Raw genomic sequence first — 27,817 nt, forward strand, 5'->3', positions numbered from 1 at the left:
GAATATAGGCGGGAGCAGGATATAATATCAGAGTTCACCAAACCTGAACTTTGGAATGCACAAAAATGCAATATTTTTTCGCATGAGCTTGCGTTTCCGGTCTAACGCATTCGCATGCGTACGAATGGAAGTGCTAGAATGAGGCATTTTAGCCCAGTCTGGATCAGCCTTCTCTTTCAGATAGAAATAGAATAAATCCTTTTGTTGGAGCATTGTAGCTGCAGATCTTAAACATGCACAAATTGTTACATAACACACTAAAGAAAAGGAAAAATAGAAATTGCATTAAATGTCCCCTTTTACTTACGTTGTGGTCCTTTGGTGAGAGTTCCATAAACCCTCCTGATTGACAAAGAGCGGCTGTTTACGGAGTTAACGCTCAGCTGGTGCTGGTTAACCTGATTATCATCAGAACCACTTAAGCAGGAAAGATGTTGCTGTTTTTTAGTGACTGAAGATGATTTCAGGATGGCTGCTATTGATGTTTGTGGCCACTGCAATGGCAAATAATGGTAAAATTCTCATAGTGGTAGACAGTAACGGAGTAGTTTTACTTCATTACTGTATTTAAATACATTGTTCAAGTATTTGTACTGTACTGGAGTAGTTTTATTTTGAGTTACTTTTACTTCACTAAATTCCAATGCATAAGATCGTACCTTTTACTTAACTACAATTCATAAAACATATCGATACTCCTTATATCATGTGCTCCGACATGTAGAAGCGATGTCTGATTCAAGAACAAACTTTTAAGTGAACCTTTTAAATCGGTTCGCAAATGGCATCAAACGATTCTTTCAAGAATAAGAATGATCCTATAGCAGCTGTTCTCAAGTCGACAACTCCCTGATTCAAATGAACCATTTAGTGTGAGACTCCAGTGAACTGCTGAACTCCCAACCGGGAGATCTTGTGAGCACGCGCTATAGATGCTGCTAAAAGTAACTTCACTAATATCAAATTTTTTGATTAATTATTGTAACTGAATCCTGAGGTCAAAGCTGTCAATTTGTTTGTGAACTAAATCTGTTGTAAAGGGTAATCTGTTCAACTCCACTGAAATGCTTTAATGCAGACACATCAACAACAGTGTTTCTATATTTTAGGTAAAAAAACTAAACGTTAAAATAAGATTAAATAAAATAACTCTTTGTACGTTCAAATTCCTCGCTGCCGTAACGTTAACCGTTTTAGTTTGTTTTTATATTGTTTGGATTAACTAGCCGAGTACTTTTTATTCACAACCATACTGAAAATAAGTAAATATTGTTAGCTGATGTTAACAGTCTAGCTAACAACCTTGCTGGTGCAACGTTGATGTAATTTTAGCTATAAAGTAAAAATGTGTATATATAAATATTTTTTTTTTATGCAACCACCTATAAATGACATCTTGGGGGAAAAAAGAAAGGATGTGCTGTTCAGAACATTGTAATTATCAAAGTGGGAAGTGATGCCCTCTGGGGTCATTAGACCAGGGGTGTTTTTACACCACAGACAAGGTTTGAGAAGGGGCAAAATCATTATGAAAATATATTTTTATATATTTCTTCCTAAGGTCAGGCCACATGTAGCCTATGTTTTTTTTTTTTTTCTTACTAGTGAAAATCAGATGTTCGAATTATCTCCAGGAGATCGCAAAGAAAGCTCCATAGTGAACATTATTTCATCACTCTTGTCAATTTAGTCCATATCAACAACAAACATATCTTTTGAGCAGTGTGTATATATATTTTAAGTAGCCTATATAAAATTGCTTTTTTTCTTTTTAAGTACATAAGTTCTTTTGATCTCACTCGAGTTAAACTGAAAAAGGAGTGCTTTTAATTTTACTGGTGTAATATTTTATTATACCATCTGTACATTTTACTCAAGTAACCTGCTTGATTTGTATACTTCGTCCACCACTGGTTAATTCTCATCTCATTCTGTCTCAGTATTCACTAACTGGAGTGGTTTGCATTTAGATTTGACTGTAGACTGTGGCAGCGGCGATTCAGTCACTGTCCGCTGGAGACCCAGACTGGATTCATCTCAGAAGCTGGATCCTTCCAGAGGTTTGTTGGGAAACTGTCCGCCGAGCTTCACAATGTCCGATGACATGCTGATCTTCTACGCGTTACTACGAGACTGTGGCTTTCTCAAACAGGTACATGAGTGTGATTCAGAGATTCACCCGGACGAACCATCTCGCTGATTCTCTTCCACCGGTCTGACAGGTAACTGCAGACAGCGTGACGTACTCCAACATGCTGATCTATGACCGACAGCCGGAGCTGCCTTTCATTTCCCAAAGGGTCCAGTGCGTCTATGACTCGTAGGTGATGAGACAGTGGTACACAAGACCTCTCCAATCCGCAGTGTAAAGTGCAATTTATGCAAGAGCTATTTATACCTAGTGGCTAGTTTTACCCCTAAATGTAGTTTTGCCTTCACAAATCTGTCTGTGTTATTGAGCACTTCTCTGTTTGCCGAGATAATCCTTCCATCCATCTCACAGATGTAGCATATCAATATGCTGATTAGACAACATGATAATTGAACAGGTGTGCCTTAGGCTGGCCACAAAGGAAAGAAATCTTTGCATTCAGCTCATGAATAATAGGGGCAAAAACAAGTGTTGCGTTTATAATTTTTATCAGAATAAAGTGTGTATATTTATCCTAGAATGTTGTTCCAAATGCATCAATGCAATAAGTCACCACATTCATTACTGATGTTGGATATGCAAACTGGGGAGAGAGACTCATGTTACAGCAGGTGCAACAATTTTCACACATGACATCACTGGTGGGAGGGGCCCCATCTCATTCTTTGAGGGTCTTCATAGAAATCTGATGTGCCACTGTGATGGGACACTGGATTCTTGATGGCGCGGTGAGATTAAGCTTTCATTCAGTCTTTGAGCTTGTTTTCCACAGAGCTGTAAGCAAGACGACCACATTCAGCGCTGTGGAAGATGAGAAAGAAGGACTGGTGACCTTCAGCATGGAGCTTATGAACAGTTAGTGTTAAACTCTCATTTACATCACTCCTCATCTTCAGCACTCATTCCTTTATTTATTTTCTTTGTAGACTTTCAATAAAAGTAACAACTTAATCTCCAAACTAATTTACAGACACTTCACCACAATCCTCATGGATTTAATTCACATTATAATCGGTGAATATCCTTTTTCACTTGTCACATTGGGTCATTCTGGTATTCAGTGCCTTTTTAGCCCCTTTCACACTGCCATTCCGGCAAATACAGGGGTAAAGTGTTCCTGTAATTGTTCCCTGGTCGCTAGATTTGGCACTTTCACACTGCCAGTGATGACCCGGTACATGTGCGTGCTTTCACACACAACCCTTGAAGATCCCGTAACGACACGTGACATCAGCGCGTGACGTGTAATGTACGAGTCGAAAACGCTTGGCACGTTATACTTTAACTGAAGCAAGCAAACGATCTCGGCGTCAGCGCGGAAAGTGAGGAACTAACTGATCTCTGCTTCATTACAGTTTGCACTTATGTTTTCGTCGCGAATGTTGATCTTCCTTCAAAACAGCCGGTAAAAGAGTCGCGCGATAACGCGCGTCATCACTTCGATACGGAATTAGATCTGGCTTTTGTTCACACAGCGCTCGTTCCGGATCGATTACCGCAATGTTACTAGGTCCCCGACCCGGGTTCAATTCGGTAATCAATTCCGGGACGTGGTTGCTTTCACACAGAAGGCGACCAGGCAATGTTACGGGAATATTGCGGGTCCGACGTGCAGTGTGAAAGGGGCTTTTGTGTCATGCTCTTACTGTACCTTTAAAAACTTCTAAAAACTGTGGCTTAAAATGGCGAGGAACATAAATCTTCAAGTTGTCTTGCACATATCCCCATTTGAACTTTAAGCATAAGGAAGTTGATGACATTTTACAGCATTTTAATTCACCAAATATCACAACCTTTCCTGTTTTATGATGTCAAAGGCACAGAAGAATACCAGGAATTAACTCATTATGAAAGTAAATGGGGTACAGATGCAGTTTCGTGTGGCGATGCTCTAAATGTGTATATAGCCCTAAAATCAACATCAGTGTAAGTAGTTGAGACCTAAGCAGAGAGTGCATGTGCTGCTGAACTGTCACGCATGTACACCTGAGTTCATCATGTTCCGGAAGATAACGACTCCTCTACTGATGATCTGCAGGTGATTTCAGTGCCCCGGCTCCGTCTATGAGGTTCCAGCTAGGGTCTATTATTCCCATCCGAGCCACTGTGGAGTCACCGAGCCACAGGCAGCTGAAAATCTACATGGAGAGCTGTGTGGCTGCAACAGATGCCAACATCAGCCGCGCCGCTCAGGTGCACCCCATCATCGCCAATGTCGGGTAACCACATGTGGCTTTCTTCTCCATTTACTAACGTCCTTCACCTAATTTGGTGTTCCAAGCCTTTATAAAACTATACAATCACAAAATATCAGATTCAATCTTTGTGAACCTGTTTTTTCAATTAGCAATGGTTCTGGGTTTCATTCTGGAGTTTAGGCACCTCAGTTTTTGAGTGAAAAAAGTTCTTGCAAGATTATTCACCAAAAAAAAAAAAGACTTCTGTCATTCTCGGATCAATGTGCTAACTGTGAAAGAAAAGCTAAATAATCCATGTCTGCAATGAACCAAATAAATATTGTTCACAAATGTTCCAAAAAAGAATTAAGCATGGGAATAGATTCTTTTGAAACTTAAGTTCAGTGTGTAGACATTAGTTATATTTGCTTTAATTCATGTTTTATCCTGCTCGTGAGCCTAATAAAGGGTTCTGGATGTGCATAACAACCATATTTAATTTTGACAAATTAAAAGAAAACTAGTTTATGAAGCTTTTAATCCAAGATATAGCAATAAGATACAGGAGACTTGGAATCAATTTTTGTAGGCCAGTCATTTGAGTAACAAGGTGTAAGTTTCATAAATCACATTTATTTGGAAAAATGTTATACTTTTTGTGTGGGCTAAATCAGTCAGAATAACCCAACATAACATGGGCTCATGTTTATGTGTATTTAATGATGCTTGTCGTTTGTAGGTGTTTGATGGAAAGTAAATCCGGAAACTCCAGTTTTCTGCCGAGGCGTCATCCTGCTGAAATGCGTCTCCATCTCCAAGCCTTCAAGTTTGCTCTTGGACAGAATGTGAGGGCTGCGCTTTCAGCTTGTATCATGATGTTATGCATTTTGTTTGTCATTCTCAGTTGGTCAGTGTTTTTCCATGGCAGATTTTCCTGCACTGTGATCTGGAAGCGTGGGATGTCCAGTCCATGGACAGGAAGATGTGTCACTACAGGCAGCAGCAGCGCAGGTCAAACTAATGAACAAGTTCTTGAGGTTCTGGATCTCGCGCAGACTCTGGGCAGCTTGTTGTGTTGAATATTTTTGACGTGTGGTTTGTGGTAGATGGGAGCTCCTGGATGATCCATCCCAGAGCTACGTGTGCTCCTGCTGCGAGTTCTCATGCTTCTGGAGGATGAACTGCACGAAAGGTATGCCACTGAATGTTCTGCCACCAGGAGCGTCTGATCTGTGAGGCATTACCATAAACAATTGGCATGATTTTCTCCACGAGGCTTGTCGGCTCGTAAAGTTCTGGGGCCGTTTGTGATGGAAGGTGAATCTCGGAGCGATACATCTCTGGACACACAGTCTAGTGCTGAAGGCGGTCTGTGCTCTTCAACAGGATGTTTATTAAAGCCCGTGTGACTGAATAAGTTTGACGTGTGTTCGTTCTGGATTGTGTAGGTCTGACTGTAGCTCTGCTGTGGCTGTTGGTGGTTTCTGTGACCGCAGCGCTGGTGACCATCATGGGAGTTTTGGCCGTGAGCTACTACCTGTGTTTCTGGAGAGGAGGACGCTTGGGCTACAGGCCCATCAGAGATCTGCTCACCAAATACTGATTATTAGCTTTAATAAATAATAATAAAGATAACATTTAATGTTATTAAAATAGCTGGTTGCAGAGTTTCTCATTCTTTTGTTAGTGCTGTTGTCCATCAGGGGGCGCTGGATCCCCGATTATCAAACGATCTCCTCTATCCTTTTCTCTCAGTGACTGATATCTGCGTAAGTTTGAGCAGATAGACATGTAAAAGAAAAGCAGAGTGCTTGAAAAACTGGGTTTAAGAAATCTTTGCAAATTCATAATTTGTTGTTGCTTGATTCACATCAAGCTTTTCCAAGACTCTGTGAACACTGATTCTTCAAACAGTTAAAATGAGAAATACAGTAGGTCTGTATGAGTTTAAATCTTTATTTTTGGTCTTGTATTTAAGCTGGTCTTATTTTGAGTCATACTGATGCCTCATGATGAGTATGCGGAGATCTACTTTTTTTTTTTTTTAATCCACTTTTAAATTCATGCTAAGATAAAATTATGAAAAGCTGAAAAGTGCCTGTAAAAAATGTAAAAACAAAACTGACTTCATAAACCGACTGGTTATGTAAAATGATGCTGTGCAGGTCATAAGGCACTACAATATGAGATGAGTCTCTATGGCGTTTGGCTGCTCTCTGAGCTCTGGATTCGGGTTTGACGTCACTGCGTCTCACGTTGCTCTCAAACATGAGTGTTTCTCCTCTTGGTGGCCCCAGGGCTGAATCTCTCACTCATTACAATAATTAGAAATCAGCAATTGGCGGGTTTGAGAAGCACAGAGGTACTGTGAGAGTAATGTTTTAATTTGCCTGAGCAAACGCAGGCCCCTGATCACATCCACAAACACTCATTATGAGGAGCCTCCAGCAATATCAGGTCACATTAGGAGGCCCAAGGAGACAAAGGCCTGATGAATTGAATTAATTTGTAGAAGCTTGTGATGGAGGCTTTGTTCGGAAAGGCCACACTGTTCATCTGTCACTTACATGGCTCTTTGATTCAGGCAGGAGTCGCCCACATCTCTACATGCTTCGAAAAGCTCAATGGTGACTGATCTTCTGTAAATATTCAAAGAATAAAAACATTTGTTGACCTTCATGTCAACAGATCTATGAAAATCCATAGTTGATAGTTTCTTGTAGCACATAAACTTTGACTAAGCCTCAAATGAGGTTTACTGTAAATTAAATAAAATATCAAGTAAAAATGATCTTAGCTGGGTATAAGGCTTAAATAAATGGCATAGTATTTTAGGACGGGTAACTTGATGTTCTTTACCACATCTCTGAGGATTTTAATGTTAACTGTCAGTAATACACTGGGAGTCTGGTTCAGTTCTACGGCCTCATTTATGAAACACACGATTGGATTGATCATAAATGTAATTTAGTTTATATAGTATACATAAATGTGACCCTGGACCACAAAATCAGTCATAAGTGTTACTTTTTCAATTTGTACATCAGCTGAAAGCTGAATAAATAATATTTCCATTTATGTATGGTTTGTTAGGATAGAACAATATTTGGCTGAGATGCAACTGTTTGAAAATCTGGAATCTGAGGGTGCAAAAAAATCTAAATACTGAGAATATCATCTTTAAATTTGTGATATACTTAGGGTAGGAAATTTACAAAATATCTTCATGGAACATGATCTTGACTTAATATCCTAATGATTTTATGCATAAATTATAAATCGATACGTTTGACCCATACAATGTATTGCTACAAATATACACCAGTGACTTAAGACTTTTTGTGCCCCAGGGTCACAAATACGGAACTAATCAATATTTATGAGGGCATAATCATGCACATGCCAACCGCAGTAGCCTACCATGCAGTAATTAAATGTATTTACCATTGCTTATAAAAAACTTAAACATGGAATTAGAATATGCATTAATATAATTATATGCACAAATGAGCACTATTTTAACTGTTTTAATAACTAAAATGTTCACATTTATTGGGGTCAGTTGTGGGCTTATACTGGATTACAACCTAAAACTGCTTATAGATGAACTGTTATTGATCTGAATTTACGAACACTGAATTTAATAATGACACTACTGTCTTTTAGAGCTGCTTTACAATAGAGTCCTGACTTTCTCCATATTTGAGTTTCCATCAGATTGTTATTTTCCTGTTTATCTCTGTGAAGCTGCTTTGACACAATCGGTAATGTATAAAGTGCTATAGAAATAAAGGTGAATTGACTTCATTTACAGTCATTTTCCAGTACAGTGTTGTCAGGTCTAGAATGTTGGTCTTCTTCAGGATTATCTGTTGTTTTGTGGTTCTTGTTATGTTATGTTCTTGTTATGGCTTCATTCACAAATCAGCTGTGAATCTTAGAATGTCATGTTCATAAAACAGCTTACAGGAAGGGCTTGACTGTTACACAAACAAATCATGCTCAGTTCAGTCCCCAGCATCTTTCATGTATGTACAGTATTTGGTGTTTTTTTCATTTGTGAATTATATTGCGTTCAGTGTACAGATTTAATGCATTATGCAATTTTTGCATTCCCTGGCAATCAAATAAAGTTGTACAGCATGCAGCCATGATATTTCCTCCTGAATTCTGATCAATTCAAGTGATCACAGAAGATAAAGTACACTGTATGGAGAGATTAGGAAATACTTCTTATACAATTCAGGTGTTTCAATCAGACATATTTCCATTTGTGTGTAAAATGAAGCAGCTAGTCATACAGTCTGCAGTTACAAACTTTTGTGTAAAAAAGGGTGATTATGAAGAGTTCAGTGAATTGAAGCATGGTAATGTGATAAGATGATAGCTTTGCAATAAGTCAGTTCATAAAATTTCTTCCCTGATATTCCACATTCAACTATTAGTGGTGTTATTAGAAATTGAAAGAGGCACATGGTGTGTAAAAGTCGTCAATGCTCTGCTGATTCCAGAGGTGAAGAGTTCAAAACTTCCACTGCATTAATATCAGCAAAAAAACTTTGCACCGGGAACTTCATGGAATGGGTTTCCATGGCCGATCAAGTTTTACCTCACCGTCCAGACTGCATTGGGCTGGCAGTAAGGTTTGGTGGAGGAGGAATAATGGACTGGGTTTGTTTTTCAGGGGTTGGGCTCAGTTCCTCACTTCCAGTGAAGGGAAATCTTAAAGCTTTGGCGTACCAAGATATTTTGGACAATGCTATGCTTCCAGCTTTGTGGAAGCAGTTTGTGTAGGAGCATGACTGAGCCCCAGTGCACAAAGCAAGGTCCATAAAGGCATGGTCAGATGAATTTGGTGTGGAAGAACTTGACTGTCTGCACAAAGCTCTGACCTCAACCCCATCCAGCACTTTGGGCTAAACTGAATCAGTGATTGAGAGACAGGCCTTCTTGTCCAAAATCAGTGCCTGACCTCACAAATGCTATACTAATGGATGAGCAAAAATTCCCACAGAAACACTCCAAAATATTGTGGAAATCTGTCCTAGAAGAGTGGAAGCTGCAAAAGAGGGACCAACTCCATATTAATGTCTATGTATTTAGAATGCAATAAATCTCCTTCAAATTCCTGTTGGTGTAATTGTCACGTGTTCCAATGTACCTTTGTCCATATAGTGTACATTTCCCACGTGACAACCAGGTGAAAATGATCCATCTTAGATGACCACTTGTGAGAAAATCAGTTATAAACAGGAGCTAGGAAAGGCTTTTTGTAGTCTGCAGGGCTTTGCAGTCTTGACTGGAGCTGTTCCCATACCACACTGAGATATTGAGTCAATACACGTTCTATGGCCCCTGAATAGAAATTTTTCAGGATTGCTGGTGAGACCCTGAATTTCCTCAGCTGTCGCAGATGGTACATTCTTTGCCTGGCTTTATTAACCTGTTATTGAACAGTGAACACCACTACTCTCTGCACCGGGGGATCTTGAACGAGCCTTTGTTTGTATCCTGGTGTGAGGAAAATGGCGGCATGGTCTGATTTGCCAAAAGCCAGTAATGAGTGGGCTATGTAGGCATTCTTAAACTGAGAGTAGCAATGATCCAGTGTATCCGGTCCTCTGGTTGGACAGGATACATGTTGATAAAAGTTCGGCATGACCTGCCTGCGGTTGGCTTTGTTGAAGTCCCCAGCGATGATAAGAGCAGTGTTGATGTTTGTTGATGTTGCTGCTGAATGCATTGTGAAGCTCAGACAAAGCCAAGCCAGTGTCTACTTGTGGCGGGATGTAAACAGCAGTAATGATGATCGATGAAAATTCCCGGGGTAGATAAAATGGATGGCAAATAATGGATAGATGTTCCAGATGAGGCGAGCAGGAGTGTGACAGAGTGGAGATATTCCTGGGGCCACACCATTTCTTGTTAATCATGAAACTCACTCCTATACCTTTGGATTTACCAGCCTCAACTGTTATATTCCCTTATGTCCAGTTGGAAACTTATTCTGGCTCTAAGATCATCCATCTTATTCTCCAGAGATTGGACATTGGCATCCTCCAGAGGAGGACTGTGAGCTCTTGGAGGATAAAGTGTCCAGGTTAGTGAAGCGGTGTCCTATGTCCAAAAGTGTTCCTTTGTCGTAAATGATTAGTGCAGACATTGTGTGTTAAAAGAGAAAGCAAAAGTAAGTAAAAAGGTAAATAAAAGCACAGTCTTAGTGGAGTGACCTGGACGGTGTCCAAACTTGGCAGCACCATCTTGTATAAGTCAGCATCTCAGACATGGTCAAACAGAGGATGAGCACTATTAACAGCAATTATTAAATGAAGCAAACAAACTTGTAGCAAAATTTGGTAGTTCGGTATGTTGTTTCAGGGTTGGCATCATCTGAGGACCTCTGAGGGGTTGGGATAATCTCTTCTCAGGTGTTCTGGATCCAATAAATCCAAAAGCAGAGGCAGTGTTGGTCATCATGTCGCCTACAAGGTGGTGTTTCTGAAACACATGCATAGCTGTAGTTCAGACATGGGTTGGATTTGTGATGGACCTTAAAACTGACCTTGACCATGTCTGTGATGCTGAGGTGTGTCTGGGCTTTGGCCGCAGTACAGAGAGCAGGAATGATGTGAACCTAGTCGTCATACAAAGATCTGCTCAATCTCAGTCCAATCCACCCTCCCTCCATCCTCACAGCCATGTCATCATAGAAAAATGTTTCTTTTCTTTTCTATTCTTTTTTTTCCCCTACCATGTTTATTGGTATCATTTGTTGATTTATATATTTGCTTCCAACAAATTAATCTGTTGTTTAAACAGAATAACTAAAAATTCCCCTTTTTTTTAATAGTTCAGTTTAATCATGAATGAACAGGAAATGTAATTTATACCATTACAGTGTTGATAAATGTTATGCTTGTTATTTGTCTATATTTGTCTTATTTGACTAAAGTTAATGGATTTTTTTTTCTTCAGCACAGGTTTTGTACTTCTTTTTGGAGCTGATTGATTGTTATGTCTCACTGATCTAATCTTGTTGAGGACATAGCCTGCAGTTTTGAGTACATTTTGCCAGAATTATCAACAAATAAATTTAATATTAGTTAATATTTTTAACTCAAAAACTGAAGTGCATAAGCTCAGATCAATGAGACCTACAATTAATCAGAATTTAATTTACAAGCATTTTTTAAAAGGTGATCATTTTTGACCAGGAAAAAAATAATACACAAAAAATTATATCTGATCAGCAGTAGCTTTATTCAGGAGAAGGTGAGTATGGACTCCATGTTGTTGGAGCAGTGCTGTGTCTTTGTGAAGTGGTTGAGAGAGGTTCTCGCGCGACCACAATGCTATAATTTTCCCTGGCTGGATGATCGATGAGCTTGTGTTAGACTCTGTTCATTATAATGCGCGCCATCTATTCTTCTGCCAGACAGCCACTTTTTCCAGGAAATGCCATTGAGGTGTTTGGAGTCTGTATGAGTGTATATGAGTTTGTGTGTGTGCAATGGATGTTTGGGATTTTCTCTGTTGATTTGTTGGTGCACTAAACTGTTTTGATGGATTATACACATATTGAGGACAACATTTTTGTATAAACTTAGAATAAAACTTGCAAGATTGCAAGCGTCTCTAATATCACAATGCAATGAGATAATTATCCACAGTGTAAGAGATCTTTTGTTCTTTTGAAGTTTCCAGTGTCAAATGCTTGATTGAAGTCACAAATGTTATAAAACCGCATTAGTCAAAATAATAAGCATGTTATGACTCCCTCAACTCGGGCTCATTCTGTGGCATTAAGGAGAACCTTTGATTTACCAGAGAATGTATTAGCTCTGAAACTCCCCAAAACATGACTGGACTGCTGCTTAGCAGAGACCTTTTCAGACCTGCTGGGCATATTAAACAAGATGAAGAAACTACAAATGAATTCTGTCATGTTCTTGAAGCAGTGAGATCGATATGTGCTATGCTCAGCTCTAATATGTCTGACACATTGCTCTCTCTCTCTCTCTCTCTCTCTCTCTCGTTTAGCAATAAGAAGAGGCATGATGCCAGAATCCTTTCCACCAGCAGAGCAAGTTATCAGATACAGCTGGGCTTTACAATGCATTACGGAAATAACTATAATTTGGCAAATGGGATATGAGCTTTGTTCTTATCACAACACTGATTGCTCCGCTGAAGTTTATAGCATTTGGGTCAGGCCTCGCAGGACTTCAGTTTATTGTTCTGAACAGCCCTTATATAAAACCAGCCTTATAACTGCATGATCCAAATTAGTCCTGATCCATAAGACTGCTGTTAGTGGTTTATCAGAAACTGAGTTTAATATATACTGTGAGAACAACCTGATACCTACAATACCTAAACACAAAATTATGATGCGGATTTCAAGAAATGACCAACTAATAAGATGTTTGACTTGAACCAAGATTTTGGTTTGATATAGCCTACTTATTTTATCTTAGGCAGGGTACTGAAACGTTTCTTTGTTCGCCATGTCCACATGTGTTTGTGTATTATTGTGATCAACAGCTGCATATATTGTAGATCACAGGTTTCATTTGTACTACATGCAATTATCAAAGATGTAGATGGACTCTTCATATAAAGGAACATTATTTTACATTGTGTGGAACAATTATCATGGTGGCTTGAATATCATCCATGTCAGAGGCAAAAGAACAATACAATTAGCCTTAATTTTAAGCTATATAGGCTCCAACATCAGGATCTCATTTGCAAACAATATAAAATAATCACATCCTATAATAATGTTTTTTTTTTATTATTAATGCAGAACACAAAAGAGCATACAAAAGTATAAACATACATCACATAATATCAACCATAAAAAAAGAATAAATTAAAAAAAATCCTATAATAATGTATAACTGAAATTTTTAGTGTGTCAAAACGTAAAAAAGATTTTAAAAGACAAGACCTTGTTGATCAGCAGCGCTACTAGTGGCCAAACCGCGTCATCACCGCAGATTCTCCAGCGCTGCCGTAATCCCTGATCACATGACCACAAACACATACACACACACACACACACACACACTCACACGCACGCGGGAGCGCGCTCAGCGCTGCTGTATGAGCCATGCGTGAACAATACGCGCTCAAACTGGAGTCATTTTAACAACGCTGCGTGTTTGTGTGGATGATTATTGGCGAATGGACGGTCTTTATAATGTGTGACTGGCGTCGTTGTTTCGTCATGGCCTCTCAGAGAAAAGAGGAAGATGCGTTCACTGCTCACTTCAGTCTGAGGAGGAAATCTGGAGGATTTTAATGCTCTGTTTCAGTGTGTGTGTGTGTGTGTGTGTGTGTGTGTTTGTGTGTGATTAAAGTGAAAGCTGCGTGTGATCATGTGCGTGTGTGTGACATCTGACCGATTCTTCATTTCACTGTCAACCGGATGATCTGAAACTTCACGAGCGTCATACTGTCCTGTTGTGGATTATATGATTTATGGGGGCTTCATCTGTCATGGATTAAAAAAAAGAACACTCGAGACTGAAGATGACTCGGTTCGGACCGATTACGGATTTAATCCAGTGAGAAATTATAAAGCAGAAGAATCTCATGCGCACATGTTTATTGCTTTGGTTCATCTGATCTTCTAATGTTCGGCGTGGATTCTGCGGGTAACTGCGATTAATTGTGATGATCGGCTCTGATCGGCTTTAATCGGGATGTTCGGCTCTGGATGATTATGACTACAGCAGCGAACTGGGCGGCGAACGGGGCGAGTTTAGAAGACTGTCATTCCAACCTCTTCTCTCTGGTACAGATCCCCAATCTCATTTATGTCTCATGTGTGTCTATATTACATTTATCTGCTCCTGAGGTCATGGGTCAGCTGCCCATAGTTTAGAGGTCATGCTCTGTCATTTTTTAGAAGTATTAAGGCCCCAATATAGGCTACTTCAAGCTAAATCGAAGGCGAACTGATATGACATAATTTAAAAAAATCTGGGCAAAACTAAGTTCGTTTTGTGTTTGTTTTGGCAATGAGTATAGAAGACCAAGAGATGAAACGCTAATGCTTTTAGTGTAACAGACACTAGGTGGCTGTTCGGTATGGCAGATGCTATTTTGGGGTGAAAATTCCAAATGAATAACAGCAAAGTTACACAAAAATTACGGAGCCCCGCATGGCATGCAGGAAAAAAATAGTCGACTAAATCATGTGCAAGATTTACTATTTCGTTACTTCGATTTATACATTGTGCGCACAATTTAATTTGTTCCCTTGATTTATAAATTGTGTGTATGATTTACTAATTCATTCCATCGAATTTGTAAATTGTTCGCGTGATTTAGCAAATCGAGGGAATGATATCGTAAGCTTGTTCATTGAGGCAACAAAATTAGTAGATCGTGTGCCCAAAGACCCTGACAGGTAATTATTAACAAAAGTGTAAAAATATTGTGTTTCGAAGTGGAACGTAGTGCTGTCTTATGCACCTGCTAACTTTAACTGTTTTTATTACAGTAGTAAACTTAAATCCTTTTAGGAACTGCAGGTCGTAGAAACCATAATAATGATTTATATGGATATGACACTAAATGATTACAATAATTACTATATTATTACTTACTATTACTCCACTAGGTCTGAAATATATATTGTATGTTTTAATCCCTTGGAACACACTATGAACATAATGCAATAGATTAGAAAATGATGCACATATAATGAAATAAACACAAATTTGGAATTTCTTTATTTATTTTTGTTTTTCAGTCTTCCTTTAATGGACAGTAATATAAGACTACTGCACAAACAATTTGCTGTCAAAATGGTGGAAGCGCAGGGCTGCTGCTGGGAGCTGCTGATGCAATGGAAAGTTATACAGATTTTCACCTTTTGGCCTTCTATACTCTTTGGTTTTGGGAGTTCGAAACTTCTTGCCAAAGCAAACTTTCTTGAAAAGTTAATTCGAGCTGAAAACACCGTACTGCCATTGGTCCATGATGATTACATCATAAGAGGTGTGCACTTAGGCTCCACCTTCTTTCACATGGAACTCTTCAGTTATAGTTGCTGTATGTAGGATTGACACCGAGTGGTTGAACTAGGAATTGCAGTCCAAATTCAAAATATTAGAGAGGGTTCTTTTACCCCGGCCCCTGCTTAGACTTGACGCACATGCAGGTGGCCAAATTGATGGCACAAACAAGAACACACTTGACAATGAATTAAATTTAATACGCTGCGTTATCAGCCAATTAGCAACCCAGGGTGGCGAAATACAATTGGGTAAACTGGCAGTGGGCGGGTTTCACAAACCGAAACAGACTGACAAGTATGTTTCTTAAATATTTGCAAACATATTACGGTATTTTTATGCTTTAGTAGAGTCAAAAACTTACTTTAAAGTCTGTAATTGTAAATTGAAAGTTCTTATTTTTTTACGGAATACTGTAGTGTTTATTATAAATAATTTATCTGTATTTATCGTCATTATTTTTTTCAAATGAATGTGCCCTCATAATCATTAATCAAAAACATTAACCTCCCTTCACCTTCAAAACGACTTATCTTCCAGTTATGGCACAAGGGCGGAGCTAGTGGCGTGAGGGATAAATGCTGATGCTTCACTCTATAGAAATCAACAATCAGTGCTGACTCGATGGTGGAGTACAATACCCTTAAAGTCCCCATGCAAAATATTGTATCCCTTAAAAATTATCTTTGATAATCAAATTGACATATTTTAATGTTTTTTTTCTTGTGAAAATAATTTTCTCATGCCTTAAAATAGCTTGAATTTAACTCTACACCAGGGATATTCAAATCTGGTCCAAGAGAGCCACTTTCCTGCATAGTTTATCTCTAACCCTAATAAAACACACCTGAGCATGCTAACCAACGTCTTTGGGATCATTAGAAAATCACAGGTAGGTGAGATTGATAAGGGTTGTAGCTAAACTCTGCAGCAGATTGGCCCTCCAGGGCAAGATTTGAGGAACCCTGCTCTACACCCTTAAATCATTTACTATATATGGGTCTATGAATATACAAATTAGTCCCGCCTCCACTCAGTCCGTTTCACTAAGGTCGCTGTGATTTTGCGGAGTAAGACATGTTCCTGGATCAACATCTTTTGGTGAAATCATGCTCACTGTTCCACTAAGGAGGTTCAACCAACACTGAGATGGGAAACTCTTGAGTTTTCGCGTTCAGAACAGCTGAATTGTGTAAGTTCAGTCAACTCTGAGTAGGCTGACTGAGTTTAGCACGTGCACCATGACCATGAAAAGCCATAATTTATGGAGCTCCGATATTATGATTCACCATGGCAACAGCTCCGCTAGTTTTACTCAAGTCAAATGATAAAGTGCTCATAAAGTGGCGAAAGGGCAAGTGTAATGCAGATATATTTGAAAGGTCTGGGCGAGGATATCGTCACATTCTTGCGAGATCAGTCAGATCTCGTGAGACACAGGGTAGCACTTTATTTTATAGTCCTGTTCCCCATGTACATACTATGTACTTATTATAGTAATTACAATAACTATGTAATAACTTGGTTCTAACCCTGAACCTAGCCCTAAACCTAACCCTACCCCATGTAGTTACATTGTATTACCAGAACTTTCTTAGATAAATACACTGTAAGTACACTACAAGTACATGTTAGTACACGTACTGTAAAATAAAGTGCAACCAAGACACAGTCTTTTGGACTGTTGACAACCAAAACCTGCTTACCCCCATTGAAAGACTTGGAGGGACCAGGACAGTTTTTAATATAACTCTGTCACATACACCTGATGCTGATGCTTTGAGGGATAGTAAAACACAGGCTAATTTTCATTTTTGGGTGAACTAAACCTTTAAGGCTAGATGGCATAATCTACAGCAAAAACTACTGGGCATGCACACATCAATATAGCATAATATTTCTCACACTGTACAACAATAATAATTATTTTTGTGTGTTAGTGAGCACTTCTCCTTCACCAAGGTAATCCATCCACCTCACAGGTATGGCATATCAAGATACTGATTAGACAGCATGATTATTGCACAGGAGTGCCTTAGGCTGGCCACAATAGAAGGCCACTCAAAAAAGATGTCACAAGTTTTGAGGGAGCGTGCAATTGACATGCTGACTACAGGAATGTCCACTAGAGTGTTGCCCATGAGTTGAATATTAATTTCTCTACCATAAGGGGGAAGTCATGGCTTAGTGGTTAGAGAGTTGGACTCCTAATTCTAAGGTTGTGGGCTCACAACTGAGGTGCCCTTGAGCAAGGCACTGAACCCCCAACTGCTCCCCGGAAGCCTTTGCATAAATGGCAGCCCACTGCTCCGGCTGTGTGTTCACAGTGTGTATGTGTTCACTGCAGTGTGTGTGCACTTTGGATGGGTTAAATGCAGATCACAAATTCTGAGTACTTGGCTGTATGTCACTTCACTCACTCACATAAGTCGTCTCCAAAGGCATTTCAGAAAATTTGGCAGTACATCCAACCGGCCTCACAACTGCAGAACAATTGTAACCACACCAGCCCAGGACCTTCACATCCAGCATCTTCACCTCCAAGATCATCTGAAACCAGTCACCCGGACAGCTACTACAACAAGCGGTTTGCATAACCAAATAATTTCTGCTCAAACTGTCAGAAATTGTCTCAGGGAAGCTCATCTGCATGCTCGTTGTCCTCATCGGGGTCTTGACCTGACTGCAGTTCGTGCCCACTTGAGTGGGCAAATGCTCACATTCGATGGCCTCTGGCACTTTGGAGAGGTGTTCTCTTCACGGATGAAGGCCCATTGTTGTGCCATTCATTCACGACCATCACTTCATGTTGCAGCTTGATAATGCACGGCCCCATGTAGCAAGGATCTGCACACAATTCCTGGAAGCTGAAAACATCCCAGTTCTTGCATTGCCAGCATACTTACTGGACACGTCACCCATTGAGCATGTTGGGATGCTCTGGATCAGTGTTGTCAAAAGACTTCGGTACCTAGTCGGTACTAAAAAAATGAAAATGTCACGGTACCAGATTTCTTTGCCCGGTCAACCGGGTTCTTGACGCATTCAGTGCTATGATTTCCGCGAAGCAGAAAACGAGGACGGATTCTCAAAATCCAGCCATGAAAATGAAACTTACATTTTAATATGGACAGTCACGGAATTTGTCAAAGTTAGCATAAATTAATCAAATCAAATCTCCATATGGACCAGTATCTGTAAATGTTAAGCCACAAATGTTGGTTGAAATATGAATCCTGCATGTTCTGCGCCTCTGTGTGAAGGAATGAATGGCAGAGATGTGCGGGTTTGTTTACTACATAAAACTACGACTGAAGCCCGTTTTGCTTGCAGTAATTTCAGCATCTGCCATCTCAATGAGGACATAAAAACATAAACATACACAACATCAGCAGAACTGTTTTGAGTCACTTCACAAGCATTCACTTCACAAACATTTTTCATTTTTTTTTATTTGAATAAAACCAGTGTCTATTCAAAGGTATTCAAGGTAACACGTCAAAATAAAAGTTTTTTTTTTTACACAGGCATTGTGCTAGAAATATTACTATTATTTAGTAGAATGTATGTGATACTGCTACTACTGTTGAAAACATTGCTAAAACTTTTTAAAGAAATAAATCACACAATATTTCTTACATGTTTTAATTTTTATAGCAAATCCCATTTATTTACCCAAAAATTAAATCAATAAAAAATAAATACAATTTGGGTGAAACTTGTTTACAGTTTTTCATAATTATATTACTTGGAGAAAAACTTTAAACACAATTGTAAATAATTATAAAGAATGGCATTGGTTTTATTTTTAATGATAAAAAATTTGTTTTTTTTTTATTAGCATATTTTTGTGTTTTGCTTTGTAACCGAAATTGGTACCGAGAACCGTGGATTTTCACTGGTATCGGTACTGAATACTGAAATTTTGGTACCGTGACAACACTACTCTGGATCAGCGAATACGACAGTGTGTTCAAGTTCCTGCCAATATCCAGAAACTGTAATTATATTTATTTATATTGATTTGTGGGCTCCACACTGGCAGCAAGTAGAGTACCCAGGGATGCAAACTATTCGTAGGTGACAAGGACGAGCACCCCTCCAAAATAAAACCCTAATTTTTTTATACTTATAATAATGTAAAGCCTTTATTATTATTATTATTATTATTATTATTATTATTAATTTTTTTAATCACATTTTTTTTTTTTTTTTTTTGCCAAAATTGTCTCTTCATGGAAAGTTATTATAGGAAGATATGTGCGTAAAAACAAGAACGCAGTAAAGAGTAAAGAGTAAAGAGTGGAAAACTTAAAATCGCATCATATAAACCCTTTAACAATGTAATCAATATTCTGTTTATCAAAGCCAAGTATGCATATCAAGTTAGTTTTGTCACGGTTTTACGCTGCCTGAAGGAATACGGAGTCGAGGATAAACGGAATAAGGTTTTTAATGTATCCAACACAGGGGATATCCAACATGGAGCACAGAGGTAGACACACGTAAGTAGCAAGTGAGCACAAGTGAGCACAAGTGAGCTGCAAGTGAGCACAAGTGAGCTGCAAGTGAGAAGACCCGACAAAACAGAACTGAAGGGACAAGGCTTATGTACAACAGATAATTGGGGAAACACAGGTGGATGGAATCATTAACTTAACAGGGACATGGAACACATGAGGAAGATAATGGACACACCTGGGAACTAATCAAACACGGAAAGACAGAAACTGGGTCACGGGCAAAAACACATTAAATGAGTCCAGGTGTGTGACAGTACTCCCCCCTCCCGGTAGGTGCGTCCTCGCACCGTAGAAACAACAGAGGGAGGCGTGGGTGGGAACTTGGGAGGAGGTTCCGGTGGAGGACGGACTCCCAGGAGGGGGCCAGCAGACAGGGACCACAGAAGGAGGAGCCAGGGAGGAGACGACGGAGGGAGGAGCCAGGAAGGAGACAGGAGCAGGAGGAGCCAGATGGTCCACCAGAGACCAGCCAGGACGGAGATCCAAGGTGGAGTCGACGGCGGGAGGAGCCATGGTGAAGGAAGGGTCGACGACACCAGGGGGCCGACAGGCGGAGACTGCACCGGTGGGTGAGGAGCCCAAGATGGAGCAGCACAGCCGCAGAGCCAGGGTGACGACGAGGTTCCGGAGGGCCTAGGTGGAGCAGAAGGCTCAGGCGACCAAGGCGGAGGCGGGGTCCTGGCAGACCGCTGTGGAGCCGGAGCGACCGAGGATGGAGGTGGAACCAGAGGGAAGGAGGAGCCTGACAGAGCCGGAGGGATGGAAAGACGAGGTGGAACCAGAGGAGTGGAGTCCCGAGGCGGCGGATGGTCGACGACTGACCAAGGTGGAGCCGGAGGGACGAGGGAGCCCGGTGGAGCAGGTGGGATGACAGGCCACGGTGGAGACGAGGGAGCTAAGAGCCAAGGCGGAGCCTCTGGGTCGAAGGACCGAGGAGGAGTCCAGGGCTCGGAGGCTGGAGGCGGAGACAGGGCCTTAACACGCCAAGGCGGAGCTGGAGACTGGCAGTCCAGCGGCGAACCACCGCGCCCCGATGGCGCGGACTGAGGGTGAGCTGCGGGACTGACTGGTACCAGCAGGGATGACGAGGAACTGGCTGGTCTAGGAGGAGGAGAGAGGAGAAGGGTGGGAGGAAGGACAGGAGGATCAGGACTGGACGGAACCAGCGAAAGAGGAGTAGAGAGACCAGCAGGTTTGGGAGGAGGCGGGAGAGGGAGGCTGGGAGGGAATACAGGAGACACAGAAGATTCAGGGCTGGGCGGAACCAGCGGTGAAACAGAAAAATCATGGCTGGGCGGAACCAGCGGTGAAACAGAAAATTCAGAGCTGGGCGGAACCAGCGGAGACACAGAAGATTCAGAGCTGGGCGGAACCAGCGGAGACACAGAAGATTCAGGGCTGGGCGGAACCAGCGAAGAAACAGAAGATTCAGAGCTGGGCGGAACCAGCGGAGACACAGAAGATTCAGAGCTGGGCGGAACCAGCGGAGACACAGAAGATTCAGAGCTGGGCGGAACCAGTGGAGACACAGAAGATTCAGAGCTGGGCGGAACCAGCGGAGACACAGAAGATTCAGAGCTGGGCGGAACCAGCGGAGACACAGAAGATTCAGAGCTGGGCGGAACCAGCGGAGACACAGAAGATTCAGGGCTGGGCGGAACCAGCGAAGAAACAGAAAACTCAGGGCTGGGCGGAACCAGCGGAGAAACAGAAAACTCAGGGCTGGGCGTAACCAGCGGAGAAACAGAAAACTCAGGGCTGGGCGTAACCAGCGGAGAAACAGAAAACTCAGGGCTGGGCGGAACCAGCGGAAATGGAGCAGAGGAAATGACTGGAGGAGGTAGGAGTGGGAGACTGAGAGGGTATGCAGGGGAATCAGGGCTGGACGGAACCAGCGGGGAAACAGGACAATTAGGGATTACCTCCATAGACCAGTCCATCAGATCCTGAACTTGCTCCATATGATCTTCAGAGACTGCATACAGCTCACCCTCAGTCGCAGGAGTGTGGGCAGGGCTTTCCTCCACGCCCTCGATCTCCACGAGGACTCCCACGATGCACGGTGTTGCCGGCTCACACACCTGGTCAGTCGCGCTCTCGAGATCCGGCTCCCTGTCAGTGGATGGCTCGGGCTCTGCGGCTGCGGTGGGCTCTGGCTCCGTGCGGCGTGATGGTGGCTGGCTGGTCTCTGGGTCGGGAGTGGGGCTGGCGAGGTCCTCTATGGGGCAGATGGTGAGAGATGAGCCATTTCTCGCCAGAGTCCACTCCACGAATGCGGCGAAATCCTCTCGAGGACCATCTTCGGACGACAACGCTCTGCATTTGAAGTTCAGGCTGGTGTTGTAGAAGGTGCAGAGCGCGCCGTCCGGGTAGCTGGTGGCATTAGCTAATAGGAAAAACTGTCTGGTATGGTCCTCGAGAGAACGCCCTTCCTGCTTCAGCAGGAGGATGAGGAATTCGGGACGATAGAGGGGATCCATAGACACTAAGAAAAGAAAAGACTGTGAAAAAACAAAAGCAAAACGGAGGGAAGAACACGCAGTTTTCTATTTTCTCTTTTGAGGTCGGGTCTTCTGTCACGGTTTTACGCTGCCTGAAGGAATACGGAGTCGAGGATAAACGGAATAAGGTTTTTAATGTATCCAACACAGGGGATATCCAACATGGAGCACAGAGGTAGACACACGTAAGTAGCAAGTGAGCACAAGTGAGCTGCAAGTGAGCACAAGTGAGCTGCAAGTGAGAAGACCCGACAAAACAGAACTGAAGGGACAAGGCTTATGTACAACAGATAATTGGGGAAACACAGGTGGATGGAATCATTAACTTAACAGGGACATGGAACACATGAGGAAGATAATGGACACACCTGGGAACTAATCAAACACGGAAAGACAGAAACTGGGTCACGGGCAAAAACACATTAAATGAGTCCAGGTGTGTGACAAGTTTTTTAAGCATTTTAGATTTATTCAAAAATATTAACTCAAGGCAGTAAGAATTTAAACAAAATATTTATGTTAATAAACTTATGTTCAGATATTCGTTAACTGTCAACTTTTTTAATTATTCGGTTCATCGTTCATCAGAGCTCAGTAAATATTGGTCACAGACACAGAGATTTACTTAAAATTTTACCAAACTGATTACTCACTGAGTCTTTTGATTTTAAACTGTGAGACTGCTTTCTGTGAGCTCACACCCAAAGCGCACACACATAAAGCTGCATCTGAGAGCACGCAACTACATTAAGAGGTGTTGTGACTTATTGGGCCCTATTTTAACGATCTGAAACGCAAGTGTCAAAGCGCGAAGCGCAAGTAACTTTGTGGGCGGGTCTCGGCGCTGTTGCTATTTTCCCGGCGGGATAAATGGCTCTTGCGCCCGGCGCAAATCTAAAATGGGTTGGTCTTAAAGGGGGGGTGAAATGTCGTTTTCACTCAGTATCCTGTTAATCTTGAGTACCTATAGAGTATTACTGCATCCTTCATAACTCCAAAAAGTCTTTAGTTTTATTATATTCATAAGAGAAAGATAGTCTGTACCGATTTTTCCCGGAAAAACACGAGCGCCTAGAGGCGTGACGTGTGGGCGGAGCTAAAGAATCACGAGCGCCAGTAGGATTTTGTGTTGAGCGCGTCTGGAAGCTGTGACACAGATCCAGAGGCTGAAATTTAACAAGAGGAGCATCAGCAAAGGCTTCTCTATGTGGTATGTACTGAAACTGTATATATTTGCTTAGCGGTTTTGGAAAATGACTAAGTTCCACTTTGTCGTCTTTTTTTTTTTTTTTTTAAGCTGTACATGTGGAAAGTGCAGTTTGATAACAACATCGCATGTTGTTTACTTGATGTGCTTACGCGCTGATAGCTAAGTAAACAACACAGAGATATTTGAAGCAGTTTTACTCACCGCCTGCGGTTCCAACACATCGTGACCCTTTTTCGTTGGGATTGCATTATCCTTAAGAAATAAACGATGTGCAAATCCAGCGTCAACCTGGGCCTTGTTTGTAAAACAAGCATCTTCGAAATGCAGGGAACAAACACAAACACTTGCACAACTCCGTTGATGCTCTGTAAAAAATAAACTCCATCCACTGGTCCCTTAATGCTGTTTCTCTTTTGGTAATCTGTGCAGGGTTGTCTTGCCCTGGCAACCAAAAACACACTCCTTTTGTGACATTTCGCGACGCTCTCGCTGTGATGAGTGATTGTCTGTGCACAGCTCTCCCTCAGCCTGAATAATTTGTAAGCTAGATTTATGCCTATTTTTTCACATCTTCGTGGCACACCACAATGATTTCCGTCATCTCACGTGTTAATATTTTTTAGTGTAACAATTTATGATTTGCAAAAATAACTGTTGCATCTGTGTAGATCACATGAGCAAAGTGTATGCGCGTTGTGCACGCTATACATTATGGTCAAGCATGCGCCCTTAAATAGCATAATGAACAACGCGCAACGCGCCACTGACTTTAGACTAGGTTTTTTCTGGTCAGTGGCGCAATTGTTTAATGGAACAGCAAAATAGCACCAGGGATTGTTTGCGCCGGAACACGCCTCCTTTTTTGCGCCGAACCGCCCAGGGAGCGCAAGTTCATTCACTAGTTTAGCGACGTGCTTCTGTGGAGGGAAAAGCGCGCTTTGCGCGGGTGCAAAATAGGAATGACACATGCGTCGGTGTACAAAGTCAATTGCGCTGGGTGCAAGATAGGGCCCATTGTATGTAAACGGCCAAATACATATAAAATTATGTATTCACGTAATCAGTCGATTTATACTAAACATTGTTGGTTACAGACTATTAAGTGAATTGTAAACAGTTGAGAAACAAAACTGTCTTAAAGAGACAGTAACCTAAATAAAGCTGCTGCTGTCTGTCACTAATGTTTATTTATACATTTAAGACTAACCAGTGTTATTTTAAAGTTAAATAGATTATTCAGTTTCTGTGGTATTTATGTACGTGCATATTTCTGTTATACTTACCTGAAAAACTTCAGGTAGCACTAGGGCTGTCAGGATAACTCCTATAATAGGGTTACGCCCTTCTCATTTTACACTTCGTGCATGTGTACTGAATATTACATATGTTAGTAATGATAACATACTGTGTACCATGCTGATTTGTACAGAGGATCCATAGATTTGCACTTAAAGGGATAGTTCACCCAAAAATTTAAATTATGTCATGACTCATGTCCTTCCAAACACGTAAGACCTCTGTTCATCTTCGGAACACAGTTTAAGATATTTTAGATTTAGTCCGAGAGCCTTCTGTCCCTCAATTAAAAACCTATGTACGGTATACCGTCCATGTCCAGAAAGGTAAGAAAAACATCATCAAAGTAGTATTTGTTGCAGCATCGAAAATACATTTTGGTCCAAAAATAACAAAAACTATGACTTCATTCAGCATTGTCTTCTCTTCCGGGTCTGTTGTGAGCGCGTTTAAGTGTAGTGATATCCGGTTCGCGAACGAATGATTCAATATAACCGGTTCTTCTTGAACTAGTTCAACGATACGAACTGAATAGTTTGAAATGATTTGCGTCACCAATAAGCATTAATCCACAAATGACTTACTGTAAGTACAATTATTTTGATTTTATGGGGACTTTAACAATCCTAAACAGACATCGAATGAGCGAGAGATCAACTGATCATGTGCGATTTACTTGCGAGTCATATATATTTGTGAAAATAGGTTGTCATGTTCAAGGAACATGTCTGTCTTAGCATCAGCGCATTGGTCAGCTGAGCCTTCTAACATGGCGATCAAAGTTAAAATGATTTCAACAGCACGTTTCATTACATCTCTCTTTGAATGAATCAGTGTTTTTGAATGTGTTGTTGAATGAATTAAAGTCTCTTGTCCAGTCGGACAGTTATAGCTCATTATAGCGTAACACATACACACACATACACATGTACTGTACACACACACACAGAACTATGTTTTTATAAGCTGTCGACCCCCCCCCCCTCCCAAAAAGCTTTTAGGACACAAAAGTAGAGTACAACTTATCATATTACTGAGAACTGCACCCACTGGAGGGAAACGTAATGGGCAACAAGACTATTTATTATTTTTAACCATGTCAAAGGATTTTTTCACCAATCTATGTGAATCTGAGAGGAGGATATATTAAGAAACTACATTTTATTGGTCTGTATCAGTGCCCCTTTTCCTAACCTTTTGTTTGAGAAATTATCCAACTGAAAGGCCCAACGTGAAATACCCCGAAATCTACTACATCTATTTGTGTCCTAAACGTTCATTTTTGGTGGGGTCGACAGCTTATAAAGGCAACATTTAGTTATTAAAAACACAGTAAACACTGTAATATTGTGAAATATTATCCATTTAAATATCTATTGGAATGTTTTAACATATAGGCTACTGTATTCTTGTGATGGAAGCTGAATTTTTAGCAGCATGACTTCAATCTTTAGTGTCACATGATCATTTTAATATGCTGATTTGCTGGCCAGTAACCATTTCTGATTATTTTAATGATGAAAACAGTTGTGCTGCTTCATATTTTTGAGGAAACAATATTTTTCACTATTCTCCTGTGAATATTTGAAATGGTTCTTTTTATCAGAGCAGCGGAGTTTATCAGAAATAGAATGGGGCATTCTAGTTCTCTATTTCTACAATATATAGTATACTATCACAAAAGATAGAGCAGCCTTTCATGTTTGCATATAGTAATTTAACTAATGACAGATTGCTTGTGTCTTTGTATTAAACATTATCAAAATTAATAATTTGAATTCTTATTGATTCATTTCAAATACCTAAATAAATAAAAATGTAAATGTTTAAAGATAATTATAATTAAACACAGCCTTATTTACCTTACAGACATTTCATCTTGTGTTAGTTTGCTAGTTTGATTATTAACTTTCAAAATGAAGACAGGAACTGTTATTTAAATGTCACAAAAAGTTAGATGTGTTTTGGATGATAATTCAAGTTTTTTCATTGGCTCATGACTGTGAATGAAGGGTATGCAATGATGGTGAGACTGTGATTCACAGAGTGACAGCTGTGCATTTGTGTGTTCTTCAGTAAGAAACTCTCTCTTCAAGTCAATATTGAAACCAGTGCACACATTCCCACAAACACACTTTCACAGAAGACTGACAGAAAACAGCACGCATGGAAACTCTTGCCACCAATAGGAAAACAAGACAGCAATGTCTAAAAACGTGTTTGAGCTCCAAAAACATGTCCAGCTGCATAGAGAGAGAGAGAGAGAGAGAGAGAGAGGAGTGTGGGAGCAGAGGAATCTGTTTTCGTTTTAGGAAAGTATTGTGTGTGTGTGTGTGTGTGCATTTCCTGAGTTCAAGCTACAGCCCAGTTTCTGCCTTGCTCACTGCAGTCACCACTGAAAGTTTGAGTCAGAGCAACAGACACACCCCCTTCAGGTCGCACACACACACACACACACACACACACACACACACACACACAGTGCTCTGATCATGACGTGATGATACACAATGAACTTGTGCAACCACCTAGTTATTGCTCTGTTGCAGGATGTGTGAGAGAGATATTACTACTGTTAAACTGTAAATGTTGGTTTGCATGAATCATATTTGCAGTGAAGCTGAATGATAACGTTTAACAGTGCATATAAGCTATTAAATTATACATTTATTAAAGGACTGGTTCATCCAGAAATGAATTAATTTACTTACTGTTAATTTACTCATTCTATGATGGCCATCCAAGATGAAGCTGAGTTTTCTTTCTTTCTTTAGTAAAACAGTAAAGAAGATTTTTAGCTGAAACTGAGGTCCATGGTGATTCAGTTTAAGTCAATGTGTACCAGCTCTTCGAGGGTCAAAAAAGCAACACACAATTAATACCCATGGCTCCTGATGATATATTAAGGTCTTATAATGTGAAACTGTC

At 40.7% G+C, this 27,817-nt stretch overlaps 2 protein-coding genes across 7 annotated transcripts in view; both read left to right on the forward strand.

The window, feature by feature from the left end:
- Positions 1-437: 437 nt before the first annotated feature.
- On the forward strand, positions 438-6,027 carry LOC113069460 (zona pellucida sperm-binding protein 3-like). Of its 2 annotated transcripts, none has more exons than XM_026242560.1 (10): positions 438-512; positions 1,971-2,152; positions 2,223-2,320; positions 2,925-3,007; positions 4,191-4,371; positions 5,069-5,174; positions 5,258-5,340; positions 5,436-5,521; positions 5,605-5,646; positions 5,778-6,027. In XM_026242560.1, exons 1-10 carry the CDS (start codon positions 458-460, stop codon positions 5,930-5,932), a joined length of 1,071 nt encoding a protein of 356 aa, XP_026098345.1. In that variant the 5' UTR covers positions 438-457; the 3' UTR covers positions 5,933-6,027. The 2 variants fall into 2 exon arrangements, with proteins under 2 accessions (XP_026098345.1, XP_026098338.1); XM_026242553.1 differs by having other exon boundaries at positions 5,605-5,697; positions 5,778-6,020.
- Positions 6,028-13,379: 7,352 nt separating this feature from the next.
- Positions 13,380-27,817, forward strand: part of LOC113084485 (mediator complex subunit 13L) — a 70,395-nt gene continuing 55,957 nt past the window's right edge. For all 5 annotated transcript variants that reach the window (XM_026254853.1, XM_026254861.1, XM_026254872.1 and 2 more), the window contains exon 1: positions 13,380-14,131. In XM_026254853.1, the coding sequence (XP_026110638.1) occupies positions 14,054-14,131 (78 nt within the window). In that variant the 5' untranslated portion in view covers positions 13,380-14,053. The remainder of the gene's footprint in view (positions 14,132-27,817) is intronic.

The sequence above is a fragment of the Carassius auratus genome, chromosome 5, assembly GCF_003368295.1.
Source record: "Carassius auratus strain Wakin chromosome 5, ASM336829v1, whole genome shotgun sequence".
Taxonomy (NCBI): Eukaryota; Metazoa; Chordata; class Actinopteri; order Cypriniformes; family Cyprinidae; genus Carassius; species Carassius auratus.